Source organism: Pelobates fuscus, chromosome 2 (genome assembly GCF_036172605.1).
Source record: "Pelobates fuscus isolate aPelFus1 chromosome 2, aPelFus1.pri, whole genome shotgun sequence".
NCBI classification, from domain to species: domain Eukaryota; kingdom Metazoa; phylum Chordata; class Amphibia; order Anura; family Pelobatidae; genus Pelobates; species Pelobates fuscus.
The window spans coordinates 126,542,793-126,565,844 of record NC_086318.1 but is presented as its reverse complement, the minus strand read 5'-3'; the positions used below and the strand labels follow the sequence as shown (position 1 = coordinate 126,565,844).

Genomic DNA, 23,052 nt, shown 5'->3' with positions numbered 1-23,052 from the left:
TGCTAATGTGGTAGTGAGTAGTGGCTGCTGTTTAATTGTACCTGACCCTATCCATGACATGTTTTAAGCATTGTTTTTTGCTATTTACTATGCTATAGCTCACAACTATTGTATATATGTAAATTGAAGATATTCAGTTAGGGAGTTCAATGTCAATGTTACAATAAAATGGTTTTTTTTGTTTGTTTGTTTTTTTGTCTTCTAAAGATGTGCAGTAACGGTCCTGTATTAGGAACCTCTGTGGATACAGCTGCAGAGATCATTCCAAGTGTAGTCAGCTTTATTGAAACAAAACTTGTTGCTTGCTACTTGCAGATAATGCAGCCTGACCTTGCTCTCAGCCATGCACACAGGTAGGATATTTTTTATAATGGAAGCCATTTACCGATATGTAATATATAGAAGTTTATATTTATATAAAATGTGTGTATATTAGGTGGGTAATTCGTTTCCAGAAACACATGGAGCTGGAGCATAAAGCAAAACTCAATGACTTCTACCCTAAGATTTCACAATTAAATTCTTACATGGAGACCTCTGGGTGCCGCTTTCCACTTCCTCTCTGCTGTCAGGAGAACTGGATTCTCCTGTTTTGAAGCTTATTGTATCTCTCCTGAGCAAGTCCTACAGTGCAAGGCCAGCTCATTGGCTGAGAGTGTTAGCTGATTGCTCTCAGTCAATGAGCCAAGTCCTTAACTGATGGGGTTTATTTACAGAATAAAACATGGAATTAAAGGGACACTATAGTCACCTGAACAACTTTAGCTTAATGAAGCAGTTTTGGTGTATAGAACATGCCCCTGCAGCCTCACTGCTCAATCCTCTGCCATTTATGAGTTAAATCCCTTTGTTTATGAACCCTAGTCACACCTCCCTGCATGTCACTTGCACAGCCTTCCTAAACACTTCCTGTAAAGAGTCATTTGATGTTTATCCTTCCTTTATTGCAAGTTCTGTTTAATTTAGATATCTTATCCCCTGCTATGTTAATAGCTTGCTAGACCCTGCAAGAAGCTCCTGGATGTGATTAAAGTTCAATTTACAGAGAAAGAGATACAATTGTTTAAGGTAAATTACATCTGACTGAAAGTGAAACCAGTTTTTTTCATGCAGGCTGTGTCAATCAGAGCAAAAGTGTAACAAGGGCTGCATAAACAAAGTGATTTAACTCCTAAATGGCAGCGAATTGAGCAGTGAAAACAGAGAGGCATGATCTATAGACTAAAACTGCTTCATTAAGCTAAAGTTGTTTAGGTGACTATAGTGTTCCTTTAAAGGACCACTCTAGGCACCCAGACGACTTCAGCTTAATGAAGTGGTCTGGGTGCCAGGTACCTCTAGGATTAACCCTTTTTTTTATAAACATAGCAGTTTCAGAGAAACTGCTATGTTTATAATGAGGGTTAATCCAGCCTCCAAATCCTCTAGTGGCTGTCTCACTGACAGCCGCTAGAGGCGCTTGCGTGATTCTCACTGTGAAAATCACAGTGAGAGCACGCAAGCGTCCATAGGAAAGCATTGTAAATGCTTTCCTATGCGACCGGCTGAATGCGAGCGCGGCTCCTGCCGTGCATGCGCATTCAGCCGATGACGTCGCGATCAAGATGGAGAGGAGGAGGAAAGCTCCCCGCCCGGCGCTGGAAAAAGAGGTAAGTTTAACCCCTTCCTCTCTCCAGAGCCCGGCGGGAGGGGGTCCCTGAGGGTGGGGGCACCCTCAGGGTACTCTAGTGCCAGGAAAACGAGTATGTTTTCCTGGCACTAGAGTGGTCCTTTAATGCAAAAGATCAACATTTAGACAATGTAGCAATGCTTTGACTGTAGCTGAATTGGAGAAAGTTTCCAAATCAGAACCATATACCTATATACATGTATAGCTTGGAGGAAAGACGAGACAGAGGGGATATGATAGAAACATTTAAATACATAAAGGGAATCAACACAGTAAAGGAGGAGACTATATTTAAAAGAAGAAAAACTACCACAACAAGAGGACATAGTCTTAAATTAGAGGGACAAAGGTTTAAAAATAATTCCAGGAAGTATTACTTTACTGAGAGGGTAGTGGATGCATGGAATAGCCTTCCAGCTGAAGTGGTAGAGGTTAACACAGTAAAGGAGTTTAAGCATGCGTGGGATAGGCATAACGCTATCCTAACTATAAGATAAGGCCAGGGACTAATGAAAGTATTTAGAAAATTGGGCAGACTAGATGGGCCGAATGGTTCTTATCTGCCATCAGATTTTATGTTTCTATATTTTGTCATCTGGACCTTCATTACACTACGTGTGGGTGTTGAAGAATACTCAAGCAGGCAGACATATAGTTCAGAAGAGACTGAGTAAGTCTAGCAAAGGCATAGTCTGAAAGAGAGAAACAAAGAAGTAGATAAAATGATAAGGAAAATCTATTGAACATTATTTCTAGTACAACTAAAATAATGCATTCGTATGGCTTCCCCAGACTGTGTAGGCCAGAAAGACTAACAATGTTATTAACTAAAGTGATAATATCCAGGAATTCAAAGTAAATTTTAAACTGTAGTCAAATTAGAAAATATCTCCAAATCAAGTCTGTGTGTAGTTTCCCTATTTTGGTCTTAAATTTTTAGTTCACTTTGAGTTCCTGGCAATACTAACTTTAGTAAATAACCCTGCATGAGTTGAATTAACTATACAAAAAATCCTCATTTTAAGCCAAAACAGTTATATTAGAAAAGGTCTTGTGCTTTATTTTTTACTTAGTCTATTTTGCAAATAACTGCCTTATATTCCTGTGTCACTTTACACATTTTCACACTGTAACAGTTTTTTCCCCACTCGAAATTCAGTACGACCATGTGCTCTGTGAGAGTCAAGTAGAGACTAGCTGAGCTCTAATGGGTAGTTATAGACTTGGTCCATGACATCATAAAGACAGCATGACATCATAAATACAGCATGACATCACTGAAGTTCTAGGTAGCTTTCAGAATACCACTATTGACATTCAAACATAGCCAGGTAATATATAAGGTGTTAAGCGATGTTTATGTAGCATGGTTAAGTTTTACAGAAAATGTATTTTTATGAGGTCCACAGGGTGAGTAGATCAGACAGACCATTTCTTAAATTAACTAGGAAATGTTACACTTTATGCAAAACCAGTTATATTGGAAAAAATATCCTAATATGCTATTTTGTTACTTTGTCTATTTTGGACAGAGATTCTGAAATTTCACATCTGATGAATATTGAAATGTAACAGGGATATACGAACGTGAAAATTGCTGTGAATGTGAAATCTAAGGCCAAAACAGCCACATTGAAAACAGAATTGACTAAAACAGAAATTCCTCATTTGATTGTGTTGACCTGAATTTTGAGATTCACTTTGCATCCCTGGCAATTCTCAATTTAATGAATAATCATTTAACTGTGTACCCCCAAATCATACTCAGGGTTATTCACTGAAGTGAGAATTCAAAGTGAACTTACATTTTAAGGTTAGAGTAGCCAAACTGAAAGCATACCTGTATTCGAAATGTTTTCTAGTTTGGCTTTTTTTACCTTTTTGAAATTCATTTTGTATCCTTACTTTAGTATATAACGGTGTCTGAATGTGCGCATGGCTGCATATGCTCTATAAACATCAAGAAGAGATGGCTAAAGGTATTTTTTATGTTTATTCTATGACATCATAAGGGCTGTGTGAAATCACTGAAGTTATGTACTGCAGACACAGCCAATTAGCATATAAGGTTTTAAAGAGATAATATTTTTTAAATCAAGGCAATGCTTTATAGAGAATACATTATCACTTTTATATTGCGGAATCAAAGTTTGAACTGATGTATCCATGAAAAGTTTTTTTCACTAGAAATTTGTGGTTTATTCACAAAATAATGCATTGCTTGTTTTTTTTATATCAAGCAACTTCTGTGATACAAACATCGGTTGTCTGCTGCCTGTCCACCACCCAAAGAGCCAGCTATTCACATCTTTTGTCTACAAACCTCCCTGTAGCAATGGTTTGTGTGTATACGTGTGTGTAAAGATATGATCTCTACACCATTGGTGATACCTTATTAAATACAACTGCACTGTATGTTGGATACTACCTTGTTGTATGTATCACATACCAAAGACACAAAGACTATGGTTTTGCAGCTAACAAATTATTTAAAACCTTGGTAATGCCAAGCACCACCACTAGTTCTAAAAAAGTTATTACTATGTAGCAAGCTGTCAAATGTTAGCAATCAGTAGTCACATGTGTAATAGTGAGTACTATTGGTAGGGATGTAATGATGCAAATTTCTGTAAGTAATGAGAATCACATTTTCCTGGGTAGAATAAGCAGTCCATAATCTTCTGGTAACTTTAATTACAAATAATTTGCTAGTTTTTATATATGCATTTTAGTGAGATGGACATGTTTTGCTTTCCTAATCATGTATACTACTTTACATTTTTTAAACATTTTTGTAGGGGGGCTCTTCTTTTAAGCATTTACCCTTCATTATTAAAGGGACACTATAGTCACCAGAACAACTACAGCTTAATGTAGTTGTTCTGGTAAGTATAATAGCTCCCTTTAGGCATTTTCAGAGAAAAGGAAGTGTTTACATTGCCCCTGGGGACACCTCCAAATAGCCAGTTTTTAGATGGCCACTGGAGGTGCTTCCTGGCTCAGGGCTGCACAGTAAGCAGCCCTGCCGTTCAGCATCCCCACACTCTGCATTGAGACGCTGAATTTTCCTCATAGATTGATTCAATGCATCGCTATGAAGAGGTCCTGATTGGCCAAAACTGCATTTGGCCCTGTTCCCCGTGCCAATTTTAGCCAATCCAATGCTTTCCCTATGGAAAAGTATTAGATTGGCTAAAAATCAGCCATTTTGATGATGTCACAAAGGGGGCAGAGCCAGCGCCGGCGGACCCGCATGACACTGGAAATAAGGTGAGTTTTAAACTTTTATAAGGGGGAGCAAGCCACCTAAATGGTGGGTTTAGCACTATAGGGTCAGGAATACATGTTTGTGTTCCTGACCCTATAGTGTTCCTTTAATATTGAAAATACACTATTTTCGATCTCTGTATAGTAGTTTTTCCTAATGATTTTCTAGATGGTCACTAGTATGGATTTGTTGAAAGCGCTACTTGTGAATTCCTCATCCACTTCCATCACCTACTCATGTTTCCACTGAAGCATGCAACATTTTAATTATAATTGAAAGGAAGAAAATAGTTTGCAAATGACAGACACAATGCCCTTTAATGGGAAATTGAATAATGTAATCAATAAATTAGTAAATGTCGAAATAGTTGTCAGATCTTTGTGTAGACTTATGGATTTTTCAATGAACCTTGAGATCTGCAAATGTATCAATTGGTGTGTCTAATGTCTGTCCATTGTTCATCTATAACTATCTATAATTATACAATTATTCATTAAATTCTCCTACCTGTTTAGCTGCTCTGCTGTGAATAGTGAAAATGGGCAGAATATATACACGGTTGCTGCTGTTGTTGTTAACATGGTAGGTGGGCGATGGTAGGTGGCTTGCAATACAATGGGTTTTGACTCTGGTGAAATCTTAAAATTACTTTTTTGTTGTCACTTTTAAGTCTAAACACAAATTGTAATGTTTAATGCAACCTTTCTGTCTTGTGGCTTGTGTGACTCTTTTTTTAAGTGTTATCATCAAAATGCACTGCTGTATTTGATTCATCTAATAAAATAGCATCATAAAGACATTTTCATAGGAATATGTCACAAAACACGTTTTTTTTTGTCTAGTTCCTTTTATATACATACAGTTTTTCATTTTATATCTTACATTTCATGTTCTTTCTTATTGCTAAAACATTAGAGGCACGATAAACAAAATTAATCAAAGGTAACCTTTTAATTACCAAATTAACAAAACCTTGGCATGAAATGCATATGATGCATAGTGAGCACATTAGGATATAACAACAATTTAATTTTGCTTGTGGATTATCAAAAAAAAAAATGCTAAAAATGTATTTGCAGATACATACTTTTTTCAGATTTAAACTTTTTTTATTTTGTTGCATGTGTATAAACATGGGTAATGGGGGAGGGTACAGAAGGAAAGGAGGAAGGGGGTAGGGGAAATTCACTTTTCCACAGAATCATAAAGTCTCACATTGCAAGTTCCAATAACAGTATGCTTTTCCTTATGTGGCTATCTAATACATCTGGCACTCCTGCTCTGTATTTCAGTGTTAATGCATTTAGTACAATGTGTCAAGTTGTCATTCCTAGTAGGCCTTTGTGCTTCCACTGTTCCCACGCTATATCGAATGTTTCAGCATGTTTGGTGGATACGAGCGACATTTTTTCATACGTGTAATATTGTTTACGTTTATCCAGTATGTGCGATGTGGGTGGACATTTAGGCTGCTTCCAGTGCATGGCTATTTGGTTTCTAGCTGCCAGTATGGTGAGCAAGAACAGTTGTTTGCGTGTGGTCTTTATAGAGTTGGGTAATTTAAAAAAAAGTCCTGCGTGGATATCTAGAGATGGCAAGTCAGGATCCACCTTCATGGATATTTCATTTACTGTGGTCCACAATGGTTGTATATCCCTACAGCTCCACCATATATGTGTCATATGGCCATCCGCTGCTCCACATCTCAAGCAGTTACTAGGTACTGTGGGATATATTTTATGTAGTCTGCTAGGCGTTAGGTACCAGCGGTATACTAGCTTTTTATGTGCTTCTATGTGGAAATAACATTGAGTCTGTCCCTTTAGAGCCGAAAGGGAGTTGGACCATTCCATTTCGGACCACCGCGTCCCTGACTCAGTTGCCCACTGGGCAACAAAGGAGGGAGTTGGGTTGGGAGTACTCCGGATGATGTCCCTGTAACACAGGGACAGAGCTTTTGGTTTGGTGGGTGTTTTGTTGCATCTTTCGTAGATCACTGCAGTTTCAGATAGGTGTTTGCGAGATGTGTCTACCCGTGTATATGCATGTGTGTGTAAAATACTCCTAAATTGCATATACGAGAAGACATATGAGTTCGTAGACCATATTGTTGTTGCAGCTCGGGAAAGGTAAGGATTTTATCTTTTAGGGTCAATGATTCGACCGTTGATATGCCATGTTTTGCCCAGTTGCGGAAGGTAAGCCCTGGGCTGATCACACTGAGTGATGTAAGGGGGGCATAAGGGAGAAACCGAAGGTGGGTCCCATGTTTTTTCTGAAATAGTTCCCAATGGTGTATAGCTAATTTTGTAGTGGGAAATATGTCCGGTAGGTTAGGGCGCAAATTTTTTTGGGTCCACAGTAGGTCCCTCAATCTCCCTTCCCGGCAATTCCCATTTTCTATGTCCACCCATTGAAGTATTTTTTCTGGGGCATTTAATTTTATAGCTGCTTCTATATGAACGGCCTTGTAATAGGTCAATATATGCAGTAGGCCTATTCCTCCCTTAGAGCTTTGCTTATGAAGTAGGGAAGTTGGTATCCTAGGTTTGCCTGGATTCCATAGGAAGGATGTAAGGACCGACTGTATCTGTTTACAAAAGGAGACAGGGAAGTGTATTGGCAGCATGCAAAAAACATATAGGATTTTCGGGAGCAGTACCATTTTAATTGTGTTATTTCTCCCTAGCCAAGAGAGGTGTATTGATTTCCATTTGGAAATATCCGTTTTGCATTGTGCTAGTAACGGCTTGAAATTATATTGGAATATATCTCCCAGTGTTGGGGCTATTTTAACCCCCAGATAGGTGATGTGTTTCGTGCGTCAAGGGTGTGTTTTTGTTGGAGTGTCTGTAGTGATTGGGCTGGTATGGCTATTGGTAAGGCTTGCGTTTTAGTTTTATTCAGTTTATAGTAGGAAATTGCGCCATATGCGTCTAGGAGGGACATCAAGGCCAGGAGAGATTCTTCGGGTTTACTCAGTGTTTGCAGAATATCGTCCGCAAATAATGATAGGTGATGTTCCCGGTTCCCTATTCGAATTCCGCTAATTTGTTGGTGTATTCGGATTTTATGTGCTAGGGGTTCCAAGGATAAGACAAACAACAAGGGAGAAAGTGGGCATCCCTGTCTAGTCCCATTCGAAATACGAAACAGTGTGGATAGGAATCCTGCATTTGAGACTCTGGCCGTTGGGTTGTTATAGAGTGCCATGATTCCCTTTATAAAAGCGGGTGGGAAACCCCTATGTGTTAAGGCTTGGGACATGAAGGTCCAGTTAAGTCTGTCAAAGGCCTTCTCCGCGTCTAAGGTGAGGAGAAGGCCCCCTGTTTTAGTCGAGTGTATGTGGGATAGAATATTCAGTAATTTTCTGGTGTTGTCTGCCCCTTGTCTGTGTCTGACAAATCCAGATTGGTCATTATGCATGAGGGTGGCGAGGATTGTGGATAAGCGGTTCGCCAACAGTTTGGCATATAATTTTACATCTCCATTCAGTAGCAAGATGGGTCTAAAGTTTTGGCAGTGGGTGGGTTCTTTTCCGGGTTTGGGGAGTGTAGACATGTGGGCTAGTAGCATTTTGCTTGGGATGCGACCTGATGAGTAACAGGTGTTGAACAAGTGTGTTAAGTGCGGGGCCAGGGTATCTACACAGGTTTGGTAGTATTTGTTTGTAAATCCGTCTGGACCTAGTGCTTTTCGTTTGGGTAGATTGTGTATGGCCTTTTTAATTTCCTCTTCCCTGAATGGCTGTGATATAGTGTTTATTTCGTCTTGTGTCAATTGTGGTAGGTGGACATCAGATAGGAAAGTTTGAATGGCTTCCATAGTGGGGGGTGTCATCAGAGGGGCGAATTCATTGACCATATATTGGTGATTCAGGATTTTTGAGCCCCCTTTTGTGTGGAGGTACGCAATCTTGGCGTTACGTGTTTTTGCCTTTAGTTGTGATGCTAACAGTGCCCCTGCTCTATTGCCTTGGGCGAAAAAATTATGTTTGTATCATTTTTTGGAGTTCTATGTTTCTAAGTTCAGTCTGAATGGCAAGGATTCGTGTCTTTAATGTTGTAGAGGGGGTAGCCTTATTGTTATGTGTCAATGCCGTAAGTTCTTCTATCAATTTAGTGTATTGCTTGATCCTCTGCTTTTTGGTATAACTAGCTCGATTAATAAGCAAGCCGCGAATCACAGCTTTATGTGCCTGCCATATTGTTTCGATCGAACAATCCGCCGTGGTGTTCGTTGCAAAATAGGAAGAAAGCTCATTGTTCAGCGTGTTAAAGAATTGGGGGTCAGTCAATAAGGTGTTGTTGAGTCGCCATGTGCCTGTGCCTGAGGTGGGGAAGTGCTCCCGTATGGTCAGTGTAATAGGTGCGTGGTCAATCCAGGTGATTAGACCTATGTCCGCCTGTTCGATGGAGTTAATCGTGGTGGAGGGTATAAGGAACCTGTCTATCCTGGTGTACGTGTTGTGTGCCATAGAGTGGAAAGTGTAGTCTCTATCAGTGGGGTGTAATATTCTCCAGGGGTCAATGTAGTTATGTTGTAGTATTTGTGCGCAACGGGCGGTAGTTTCTTTGGAGATTTTGGTCGCTGTGGAAGGGGTTATATTGGTCCCGGCTGTGGTGTCTAGTGTGCTGTCTATCAAAAAATGTGTGTCCCCTCCTGTGATTGTCTTTCCAAACTTGTGAAGATTAGCTAGGGCAAAGATTTTGTTTAGGAATTCCCTTTGGTTAGTATGAGGTCCATATATATTAATCAATGTGTAGGGTTTGTTGTTGAGGTAGCATTGTAATAGTAGGTGTCTCCCATGTTTGTCCACTAATTTTTTGACTAGTTGGACGGAGACAGCACTGCTTATCAGTATTTTTTTTTTTCCTGTAGCAGGAATGGTAGTCGTATGGGAAATGGGCTGAACTAAATTTCGGAGCTTTTCCCCATTGAAAGTGAGTTTCTTGATAAAATGCAACTTGTGCCTTTTGTTTTCTGGCTTCTGACAGGGCCTGTCTTCGCTTATTGGGTGAATTTAGGCCTTTGGTGTTAATAGAAATTATTTTTAGACCCATTTGTGTGTTGACGGGCTATTCGCTAGTAGTATAGGATCAATCTTGTTGAAAATTACTATTGTGGGGTATGGGCACAGGGGATGAACTCGTAGCAAAGTGGCGTTTTCTATGAGACGTTTCTGTTTATGCATATTTCCGTGGTGGTTTCGTGACTTTTTTTACGTGGATGTGAAGTAGGTAGGGTGGGCAGGGGGAGCAATGCAACAGGTGCAGTGGGGTGGGAGAACTATGTACAGGGAGCCATCTATTGCAGCGCAGGGGCGTTGCAATGGCAGAGTCATGGCTCAGGTGAGCCGATGGGGGGGGTGGAGGTGTGTAGTCCCTGTGCGACCTGAAGCCAATGATGTAATGAGAGTAAAATTGTGGAGGCCCTTGGACACCCCGCTCTAGCCGCGGCAGTCGTGGTGGCATAATCTCGGCTACCTCGACATACCTCCAGTGTCTCATGGGGATTAGTGTCTAGGCAAAAGGCCTGTGTAGCCATCTTATTCCCCCAAGCGTGTCCATCTCGTCAACCAGACTTTCGCGGGCACACGTCTCCATGGGAGAAGGGTAACCCGCAGGCCCTGCACATTTCCCAGTAACTATTTTACAGAAACAAAAATTAAATATAAGTAGTCATAACTGTTAAATAATTAAACATATGAACATATTTGCAAAGACAATACATTACCCCGCTGCTAATCGGCAAGAGGATTGCATGTGCGGTTATGAGTGGGTTTGTAGCAGTCATTTAGCGGTTGCCACAGTTTGCCAGTCTCTTGTCACTTTTTTGATTGAAGAGTGGGTATCTCTCGCCTGGGTTGTAGTTCCCGGATCTTGGATCTGTATATTCCATTCCGACAGTAATTGGCGGCCCTCTCCCACATTGGTGATGTGTCGTTCCACGCCATTGTGCTTCAGCATGAGGCGGGTGGGATATCCCCATTTGTACAAAATGCCAGCATCTCTTAATGCTTTGGTGATAGGTAGGAAACTCTTGCGCTTTAAAAGAGTGGCGGCTGAGAGATCTGCATACAGCACCATTCCTGAGAATCTGTCTGGCAATGTCGGCTGTAACTTGGAGGCCTGCATGATTCTTTCTTTGGAGGTGTAGTAGTGCAGTTTGGCAATGGTGTCTCTTGGTGCTGAGGGACCGAGGTGTCTAGGTCGTGGCAGCCTATGTATGCAGTCTATCAGCAGGAAAGATGTGTGGAGCCAAAGCTAGAAAGAGACCTGCAGCATAAGCCGTGAGATTCTGTGGCATGATTGTTTCTGGAATCCCGTGCAGGCATATGTTGCTGCGTCTGCTCCTGTCCCCTTGATCCGCTAGCTTGTCTGTTAAGTGTTCTATCTTAGAGGTCAGTTCTCCATAGGTATCTGCACTTCACTGAATCAAAATATAGGTGACATGCAGACAGTCAGCTGTCCATCACACTATTTTACAGAAACAAAAATTAAATATAAGTAGTCATAACTGTTAAATAATTAAACATATGAACATATTTGCAAAGACAATACATTACCCCGCTGCTAATCGGCAAGAGGATTGCATGTGCGGTTATGAGTGGGTTTGTAGCAGTCATTTAGCGGTTGCCACAGTTTGCCAGTCTCTTGTCACTTTTTTGATTGAAGAGTGGGTATCTCTCGCCTGGGTTGTAGTTCCCGGATCTTGGATCTGTATATTCCATTCCGACAGTAATTGGCGGCCCTCTCCCACATTGGTGATGTGTCGTTCCACGCCATTGTGCTTCAGCATGAGGCGGGTGGGATATCCCCATTTGTACAAAATGCCAGCATCTCTTAATGCTTTGGTGATAGGTAGGAAACTCTTGCGCTTTAAAAGAGTGGCGGCTGAGAGATCTGCATACAGCACCATTCCTGAGAATCTGTCTGGCAATGTCGGCTGTAACTTGGAGGCCTGCATGATTCTTTCTTTGGAGGTGTAGTAGTGCAGTTTGGCAATGGTGTCTCTTGGTGCTGAGGGACCGAGGTGTCTAGGTCGTGGCAGCCTATGTATGCAGTCTATCAGCAGGAAAGATGTGTGGAGCCAAAGCTAGAAAGAGACCTGCAGCATAAGCCGTGAGATTCTGTGGCATGATTGTTTCTGGAATCCCGTGCAGGCATATGTTGCTGCGTCTGCTCCTGTCCCCTTGATCCGCTAGCTTGTCTGTTAAGTGTTCTATCTTAGAGGTCAGTTCTCCATAGGTATCTGCTAGGTCGTTATGGGCTGAGATCAGCTCTTCTGTCTTATCCTTCAAGTGTGAGGTTCTGTCTCCCAGCATCTGGATTTCTGCTTTTATGTCTCCTGCTACTTTTAAAATATATGCTTGCAATGATGATTTCAGTTCTTGCAGCATCCTGTGGACAGATAGGTCTGTTGCAGGGGCTGTGGTAGGTAAGGAGATTGTGGTGTTGTCGCTCCTTTCTGAGCACGATGTAGGCGAGCTGGGAGTACCGGCGCCATTTTGGTGTGCTCGGCGTGGTGGAGAGAGCGCTGTTACTTGAAGTGCTTATTTTTCATTTTTTTTTGTGCTTTTGGTCGCCATGGCCCGACAAGTATGTCTGGAGCTTGTTTGGGTCGGGTGTCCAGCTTTGGATCGCTTTGCTTATCGCTGCTTTAGGTCGCCCGGTGAGGGAGCTACACACTCACGCGGCCATCTTGGTGCACGTCCAAACCACGCCCCAGATACATACTTTTAAATGTTCATTTACTGATTCAGCCTTTAGAAAATTATTGGGTGAAAAATAGTTTAAGATAGTATATGTTTATCATCTAACTTGCAATATTTTAGGCAGGGTCTAAAATAAGATGAAATACTGCAATTATGACCAAAAAAGTAGTATTTTGGGTCATGCAACTACAAGAAGACCATCAGAATTTATTGCGGCATAAGAAGAAGAACCATAGGGTGCCTAAAAGCCTCGCTACAACAAAGCGGAGGGGGGGAGCATTTTCAGCCCTATTGAAACAAATCAACTGACCACACCTAGGTTAAAAAAATATTTTCTCCACCAGGTGGACAGCAGTGTTGGAATGTATTGCACCAAAACAAAATACAGTAGGAGATTGAAAATGAGTGAATAGTGAAGGTCCTTGGCTGTAATTGTATTGTATTGACTTACTGGAAATATATTCCACTAAATGTTTCTATATATATTGTACAGGTGTACACAGTGTATATGGTACCTGTGCCGTTTCCAGGTCGTGCCTCCTTGCACACTGATGCCATGTTTCATTCCCATACCAATAATGATGCTGTGCATTATTCTGTCATCAATTGTGATACAGAACACTCCTCATTGGTGGCACATTTTAATACCCAGGTGTTGTATCAGTTTTCAATCAATGCCGTGAGGTGCTGCATAAATCTGGTATATGTTTACCATTTACATTGTGGCATAGCAGACATGATGCTGACCCACAGCAGTTCACTACAGTATGTATAACTTCTCAGTTATCACAGGGAGATCGCCCCTTGTTGTGGTTCTTGTGTATCGAGAATTTGTTTATATTGTATTTGGTTTATTTAACTTCTGACTCTAGTTTGTCAGACTTTTCTTGACTTCTGTAAATCTGACCTTGGCTTGTCCCACAGCATTGTGTCTTTCTGTACTCCTTTGACCTCGGACGGTTTTCAGTTACTATTTATCTGCTAGCAGACATTCTGCAAGAAGTACGTTTAACAAAAAAACACGTTGATTTCCAGTATACAGTGTTCCTCCATACTATTTATGAGAGTCTCTAAGCCACGATATTGTTTTGCAAGTTTTGAATGTGCAATGTTTGAATAAAGAAGAAAATAGTTTTAAGAATCAACAACAGTAGTACTTTGATTATGGGACTTTTCATTTTTTGATAATCTGTACTCAGCATCAGCCCGCCTACTCTAAGGACTGGTACACGCTTCTGTGCTGTCTCTACTTAGGTTTACATGTTAGAGTTAGGCTAACGTTGAGAACATGTACGTCTTATGACCCCATGCTTCTTAAAAGGGAACTGTCACTTTCTAAAATCTTTAATAATATGTTTACTGATCCCTGTATTTAACAAATACATATTTGTGAGGTGTGAAAAATACCTTTGTGTCATGCAACTGGGAGCCTCCATCTTCCCTCCCTGTCAGTCATTGTTATAAGCTTTGTGCTTTGCACATGGCAGAAAGCATGCAGAGAAGAGGGAAAATGAAATACTGTTTCTATTATTTTTTTCATTGGTAATGTTTGCCCAGGCTTTGCTTAGTATAAACTAAATTGTGATATTATTTGCAAAATCTTCAAAATAAATGTAAAAGAAAATGCATAAACAAGGCATTCCTAATAAGGATAATACCTTATTATTATTATTGCCAGGATTTCTGTGATACACGAAAATGGCTTCTTTTGCAGACTGGCTGATATAGATTAATTGTACTAGAGGAGTTAGGGATTATATGCATAATCAAAATGGTGGCACTCATTAGTCAAGTCCATTGTTAGTGTTTTCATTTCATCAAAAGGACTTACTGAGAGGAATATACTACAAAATATCAAAGTTGGACAATGTCCTTTCTCTAATTATGTTCATTATTTGGCTATCTCAATTAATAATAAAAGATCAAACGGAATTGAAAAATCCAGGACTGACTAACATATTTAGCAAAGCAAAGGACACTGATACATACTTTATTGCAATTTTTGGAGCTACAATTAACATAAAGTCTAAATCTGAAGCATAATCAATAGGAGTTGTCTTTTAAAAAAGATAAATAAATCACTCTGATTGCCTGCACTAAAAATAGCTTGCAGCCATCAGTTACCCAATGCATGTAAAATGTTTCCTTCCCAATCTGTTTGATGTCTTGCTCACGTTGTAATGGCTGAGATAATCACGAAGCAAAATTTAAATGTTAATTTTCTGCATTTATTTGCATTTTCCAAACCATTTTTTTACAGTAATTTCATGTAAATGTTAAACTTCCTGAATAAACATTACATTTGTTCATGATGAAAGTGGTAACTGAGAGACATACTACAGATCTTTGTATGTGAGAAACAAACACAATGCACACCGGTTGAACCAATTGCACTTCACTGAATCAAAATATAGGTGACATGCAGACAGTCAGCTGTCCATCACACGCTTAAAGGACCACTCCACACCCATTATTGGTAAGGAGTAACTAATTTTATTTTATTTATGATAAATGGGCATCATTAATGAAACACCCCCAGGCTTCCAATCAGTCAAGGAGGTTTACTTCCTGCTTCCGTTAGCTCCCCTACTTCCCTCTCTGTACACCTCTTCTCATGCCTCAGATCAGAACATTGTGCAGTGCGCATGCTCACAAGCCAACACTTGGGTGCATGGCAGGTGCATGCATGTGCACTGAGGAGAGCTGCAGAGGCTTTTCAATGAGGCTATTTCCCAGTAAAGATATATTCAAGATATAACCCCAATGAATACATGTATGTAAAATTTATATAAAATGTATTTTAATCACAAACAGTTAAAGTAGGGATAAAATGTATTCCAAATTATGTTGCTATCATAGTTCCTTTCTTTATAATTTCTTTGTCCTCAGCACAGTGAATCAGCTCTGAGTTATACATGAGTCACGCATGTGTTTTAGAATTACTTGGCATAATTCTTATGAATTCCTCAAGCATTCTATCAGAGCTCATAACTGTCAAAAGCAATGCCATAGTTTTATAAATATTTATGATCATCACACTACTGACCTTAAAATTGCAACAGGCCCATTGTCTTACATAGACAGAATAAAATGCCATATCTTTTCAATTTAAAGCAATCTTCCATTCACAAGCAAGAAAGCAAAGGAGCACAGTTCAGTCCTCCACTGGTTACCAAACCAGTCCTCGAGGCCAACCAACTTTCTATGACTTAGGCATTTCCCAATTCTGTCATACAAGACTAAGCCCTGCACTCAAACTGCCATTGCTCCTGGGCGGTGCCATTGACTATAGTGCACGTCAGGCCTAATACATACAATATAAATTAAAGAAAAACATTACTTGTGCACAGTCCCAAATTCCTATGCACATTTAAATAACTAGAAGGAACCAAAAGTGTATAAGCGCTATAGAGGTGAAAAGGTACTCAGTTCAGCTGCACTGTACCACAAAAAAAAATGTATACCGATAAGAATAATATTACCACAAAAAAAGCGCGCTTGAACTGATGACAACATTGATCTATAGATAACAGAACAAACACAATATAGTGCAGATAATCCGGATAGTGTAATGTACAATAAGGGGTAATGGGGAGAACTCACATGGACCAGAGCCCTATTATTATTATTATGTTATTTATATAGCACCATCAAATTCCGCAGCGCTTTACAATGGGTGGACGAACAGACATGTAGTTGTAACCAGACAAGTTGGACACACAGGAACAGAGGGGTTGAGGGCCCTGCTCAATGAGCTTACATGCCAGAAGGAGTGGGGTAAAATGACACAAAAAGGTAAGGATCGTATTAGATTAGTGACAATTGCAGAAGAGGAATCAGTCGGGAGCTATTAACAGTTCAATTGATACGCTTTTATGAAGAAGTGGGTTTTTAATGATTTTTTTGAAGGAGTGGAGACTGGGTGAGCATCTAAAGGCAGAGGGAAGCGAGTTCCACAGGAATGGTGCAGCCCTCGAGAAATCTTGAAGGCGAGCATTAGAGGTGGGAGTACGGACAGAAGACCTAAGTCTTCAGCAGATCGTAAGGGCATAGACGGGTCATACTTGTGTATAAGGGAGTATAGATAGGTGGGAGCAGCATTATGTAGAGATTTGAAAGCAAGAACCAGAATTTTAAATCACCCCTTTTTTAAAAAAAACCCTATCACCCCTGACTCTGGGTTTGAAAAGCTCCACTGTGCTGACAGGATCTGGATTGTATGCTCCCAGTGAACAGATGATTCTATGCAGTACAGGACAGAAAGAGGCAGAAACCCCTAGTTGAATAGTATCTTTCTAAAGTTATTGTAAAAAAGGTTAAAAACTTTTACTTTGCAATTGGTGGGTATGCCAGTAAAAACTACCCACATACAAGCATGTAAGGACAGAGTAACATGCCTTTCTCCATTCAATACAGTCACTTCCGTGTACGCCAGTATCGATCACGTGATCTCTTCCGGGTCCGCCTCTCCTGTGACATCACACGTGACCCGTTTCACCCACCTTCCTGGGCTTCTTCCGACAACATTTAAATAACTGGTGTTTTTAGTATCACTCCCATTGCCATTCAAGTGTTAGCTCACCTGCCACGGCAAGGCAAAACCTCTTAGGTGAGCTCTTCACTAACAATTCACCTTGCGTTTTTCAGCTAAAAGGTTAAATCTCTAATGAGACAGAGAGGTTTTTTCTAAACCCCTACATACTCATTAACTCTTAATAGGGAACACATGGGGTGGACGGCAGCACTGTAGCACTGTAACATGGCTATGTTAAACAAAAGCAAACACAAACATACAAAATTAAGCCGTGCACTCAAACTTCCACTATTCCTGGGCACCAGCAATGACTAAAGTGCACATCAGCCCCAATACATGCAACAAAAATGTGCATAGGGAATAATTGGCAAGTAAAAATGTTTTCTTTGCATTGTATTGAATGTTTTATGTTTAACAACGTCTAGGGGAATTTGTGGAGAACAAACTTTCTGTATACATTGTGAAAGCAGAATTGCTAGCTGTGCACACAGAGATAAAAGTTGTTATAAAATGCTTTCTCTCTCCCTTGGTAGCATCTCTATGCGGGCTCATATGCCAAAATGAACAAGATTGTGAAATAAATGGTGCAATGCATCTTCATATAGATACAGTAACGCATAAACTGGACATATTGTGCTATATTACTGTTAACTTCCAAACTGCTTGTTGAAGATAGATCACCAAGACATGACTTGAAGATACCACTAAATAACTACAGCAATGCTAGTTTACCTTTAGCGTTGAAATGTATACCATAAAATAAAGCCCTTGTGTTTCTGACAATATCTCTGTTTGGCAGGAAAAGTATGCATGATTAAAATACATTTTACATGATTTGTACAATTAAAGTGTCACGATTGGGCCAGAAGGTCACCAGGTACAATTATCACACAACTTGACTTTCCTTGTTATAGAGAATTTGTTTGATTACTTTGTCTTTGACTTTGGACAACATACCAGTTCAGAATAATGATAAGAAAAAGCAGCATACTAGATTACACATCTCTAACAGCATTTAACCTTGCAATTAATTATTGCAGTAATCCAAAGGGTCATTTTCACTTAATATATTCAAATTTTGCAGTGTTAAAGTTACATTCCTTGCATCATAACAACATATGATCTTTGTGCACACCATACGTTATAGTTGTAGAGCTGCCCTCATCTTATTGGAATTCAAAATTCAAAAATCAGATTCCCCTTGCTAAAGTACTAGTAACTCTATCCCAATTTATGTCTGGGTAATAAAAATCTCCAATAATTAAAGTTTTCCAGCTTTCTCAATTTGCTCTAACAGCTGTTCTTCCACATTAATATTTACATTAGGTGGTTTATAACATACCCCAACCAATAATTGATTTCCCTTCGTTTGTCCCAAGCAGATATCTACCCATAAAGCCTCCACATTTTCCTCGTCACACTCCACATGCCTAAGATTTGACTTTAACTCATGGTTGACATATAAACATACCCCACCACCCTTCTTGTTTTTCCTATCCTTCCTAAATAACGTGTACCCAATTAAGTTAACTGCCCGGTCATGTGTCTCATCCCACCATGTTTCTGTTATGCCTATTATATCATATTGTTTAGTGTATGCTACTGCCTCTAGTTCCCCCATTTTGTTCTAAAGGCTCCTTGCATTAGTAAGAGAGCAATCAATAAGGCCTATAGTGAAAAGAATACCATCCTTACCAGGGCTGCCACCAGATATTTTGGGGCCCCTGACACAGCCCACGGTCTGGGCCCCCCGGGGCCCGCCGCCAGATCAGTCCACATGACCTGCCCCAAGTCCGCCCACATGACCCGCCCCCAAATCCACCCACAGGGCCCATTTTAAGTCCACCCACAAGGATGAAGTGTGTGTGTACTGAATTTGTTTGTGTGTGTATATTGGCTACAGAATGTGTGTAGTGGATACAAAGTGTGTGAGTAAAGTGGATACGCTGTTTATAGTGGATTCAGATTGTATGTTTGTGTAGTGGACAGAGTGTGTGTATAGTGGATGTATTGCGTGTATAGTGAATGCAGAGTGTGTGTTTGTGTACTGGATGTAGTATGTGAATAGTGAATGCAGAGTGTGTGTTTGTGTAGTGGATGTAGTGTGTGTATAGTTAATGCAGAGTGTGTGTTTGTGTAGTGGAAGTAGTGTGTGTATAGTGGCTGTAGTATGTATAGTTAATGCAGTGTGTGTTTGTGTAGTGGATGCTGTGTGTGTAGTGGATTATGTGTGTAGTGAATGCAGTGTGTGTTTGTGTAGTGGATGCTGTGTGTGTGTGTGTGTAGTGGATTATGTGTGTAGTGTTTTTGTGTAGTGGATGATGTGTATGGTTGTGTAGTGGATGGTGTGTGTGTGGTTGTGTAGTGGATGCAGTTAGTGTGGTTGTGTAGTGGATGATGTGTGTGGTTGTGTAGTGGATGCAGTGTGTGTGTTTATGTGGTGGATGATGTGTGTGGTTGTGTAGTGGATGCAGTGTGTGTATTTGTGTAGTGTATTATGTGTATGGTTGTGTAGTGGATGATGTGTATGGTTGTGTAGTGGATGCAGTTTATGTGTTTATGTGGTAGATGGTGTGTATGGTTGTGTAGTGGATGATGTGTATGGTTGTGTAGTGGATGCAGTTTGTGTGTTTATGTAGTGGATGATGTGTATGGTTGTGTAGTGGATGATGTGTGTGGTTGTGTAGTGGATGCAGTTTGTGTGTTTATGTAGTGGATGATGTGTGTGGTTGTGTAATGGATGCAGTTTGTGTGTTTATGTAGTGGATGATGTGTGTGGTTGTGTAGTGGATGCATTTTGTGTGTTTATGTAATGGATGATGTGTATGGTTGTGTAGTGGATGATGTGTGTGGTTGTGTAGTGGATGATGTGTGTGGTTGTGTAGTGGATGATGTGTGTGGTTGTGTAGTGGATGATGTGTGTGGTTGTGTAGTGAATGCGGTTTGTGTGTGTGTGTGTGTGTGTGTGTGTGTGACAAATGCTGCTGGGAGGTAATTTTTTTATGTAGAATTTGTATAATTAAAAAAAAAAAAAAAAAAAAGATGTATTCCCCCCCTCCCTGCCTCTTACCTGTAGCCAGGGAGGGGGGGACACTGGATTCCCTGGTGCTCCGGTGTCTTCGCTTGTTGGGGCAGCAAGGAGGAGCCCAGCAGACTCCCTCCACCTTCTCCCTCCTGCCAGCCACTGCTCTATGCGAGCCCAGCATGCATTGCGTGCCGCGGAGCATTGTCATGACAACCCGCGGCAACGCTTTACTGCTGTGACTCGCGAGAGTGCTGGAGGGGAAGGTAAGTATATCCTGGGCCCGCAGAGGCATATATATATATAGCGGTACTCGCTATATATATATATGCAGATTGAAGGGCTGGGGGCCAGGGCATGCATAGGATTACCTGTGCAGTCCGGGCCGCCGGGCCCGTGACAACCGTCATGGTTGTCACCCCCTAATGGCAGCCCTGATCCTTACTGTGAAGCATGGTGGTGGCTCACTGATGTTTTGGGGTTGTGTGAGCTCTAAAAGCACGGGAATCTTGTGCAAATGAATGGCAAGATGAATGCAGCATGTTATCAGAAAATACTGATAGACAATTTGCATTCTTCTGCATGAAGGCTGTGCATGGGTTGCTCTTGGACTTTCCAGCATTACAATGACCCTAAGAACAAGGCCAAATTGACTCTCCATTGGTTACAACGGAAAAAGATGTAGGTTCTGGAGTGGCCATCACAGTCTCCTGGTCTTAATATCATTGAGCCACTCTGGGGAGATCTCAAATGTGTAGTTCATGCAAGACGATCAAACTTTGCATGACCTGAAGGCATTTTGCCAAGATGAATGGGCCTCTATACCACCTGCAGGAATTTAGAGTCTCAAAGACAACTATTACAAAAGACTGCAAACTGTCATTGATGCTAAAGGGGGTAATATACAGTATTAAGAACTAAGGGTATGCAGACTTTTGAACAGGGGCCATTTACTTTTTTTCTTTGCTGCCATGTTTTGTTTTATGATTGTGGCATGCCGTAATAAACTACAGTTGAATATGAATCCTATAAGAAATAAAAGAATTGTGTTTTGCCTGCTCATTCATGTTTTCTTTAAACATGGTATATATATTACCAATTCTCCAAGGGTACACAAAATTTTGAGCACAACTATACAAAGTGATTAGGGTCCTACATGGCAAATAATTGAGCAGTGAGACTCTGGTGTGCATGATCTGTACACCAAAACTGCTTCGTTAAGCTAAATTTGTTTTGTTGCTTATAGTGTCCTTTTAACCCATAGGAAGGGAAAAATGAGAGACAAAAAGGTGCAATTGGAAGATAGCATTTAGTCTTTATTACTTGCATTTTATAATTGTTGGAACAAATGTTAGAAGCAAAGAGGCCAAAATGGTATAAGGTCATGAGTAACCTAAATTGAAGAAGGTGCTCATCTATTTATTTGTATAGTGTCCCAGAAAAGAACTAGTTTGGTATAATCAATTTAGATGTGAATATATGTTCCGGGGCTACCTTTACATATACATACACTTTTTTGTCTACATTTTAAACAATGTTTTCTGAATCCATGAAGAAATCAAACATTTGTGGATCGAACTAAAAATATTATACTATTATACTAAGTTCAATTTAATCAGTAACACTCTTATCTAAGAAATATGATAAGTCTGGGGAGGGTGGCCAGTTGGATATAATTAATCGTAGATAAAAGATGAGTAGTTTACTCTGATGCAGTAGTTTAAGCTCTCAAAATGTGAGAGTGCTATAAGTGGTGCATAGAAGTAACTAGTATGAAATTTCAAAAATGTGTGAGAATTTGAAAATACTGTTCGTGCATACCATACCAGGGAAGGTTTATTAGATAACAAAACAAAGAACCATCTAAGGAGTGGCAACTTGGAGGTATCCCAAGAGGCAATGTAAACACTGCCTTTTCCATGAAAAGGCAGCGTTTGCATGGAAAAAGTCTGAAGGGAACTATTATACTCACCTGAGCAACTGCATTAAGCTGTAGTTCTTCTGGTGCCTGTAGTGTGCCTTTAAGAGTGGAAGGAAGTTCTGTGTGCTGTTGCTCCAATTTTGGGGTTCTCTGATTGGAAATGGCAGGATGTGATGGTGGAAGCTCCATTGTTAATTTTGACAAAAAAAAGTGGGTCCTACATGAGACAGATGTCTTATGCATATCTGTAATAGTGCTGATATTTTAAAGAAATTCCAGTTCAGTTTTAACATAGATTGATATTGTGCTATGTTTTTAAAAACATATTTTAAAAGATTAATGATTTATATAATGCTCTACCTCCCTAATAATTCTTTATATTATTTTCACATCTTTAATGCACATGTTTTTATATAGTTGTAAATGTATGTGTGCATATTGGTTTGGTTGAACTTATGATAAATATATGTTCTAAGATCATCCTCCAATACCACATATATGGATGTACCAGTCCCAATAATTTTGTGTGTTTTTTTTTCTGTTAAATTATAACAGTTGTGTTATCTACCTGTTTGGTTTAACCTTGGTGTTTTCAGCTTGAGGTCTGAATTGTTCATTAAATGTTCATCAAAATACATTAGACTGTATATGATTATTTTGTGGCTACACTTGTGAAATATCTCTTTTTCTAACACTTCACTCTTTATCTGACACTTCACAACACTGCATAATTATGGTCCTCGTCTCATGTGTTTACATATGGCTTGAGTTGAGATTTATTTTGTTGCTTTTAACTCTGGTACACAACACAGGTTTTGCATTTGGTTTTATCTTTTTTTTTACCTGTATAATTTAGTCTGCATCCACTTGTAAGCAGATTTTATTTTTCACTTGCTTAGTTATTTGTAAATATTGTGCAGT

At 40.1% G+C, this 23,052-nt stretch overlaps 1 protein-coding gene across 1 annotated transcript in view; it reads left to right on the top strand.

Annotated features, from left to right (window-relative positions):
• Nucleotides 1-23,052, top strand: part of SPATA16 (spermatogenesis associated 16) — a 416,620-nt gene that overhangs the window by 18,140 nt on the left and 375,428 nt on the right. Inside the window, exon 2 of the mRNA XM_063441689.1 lies at nt 208-353. Coding sequence (XP_063297759.1) covers nt 208-353 — 146 coding nt within the window. The remainder of the gene's footprint in view (nt 1-207; nt 354-23,052) is intronic.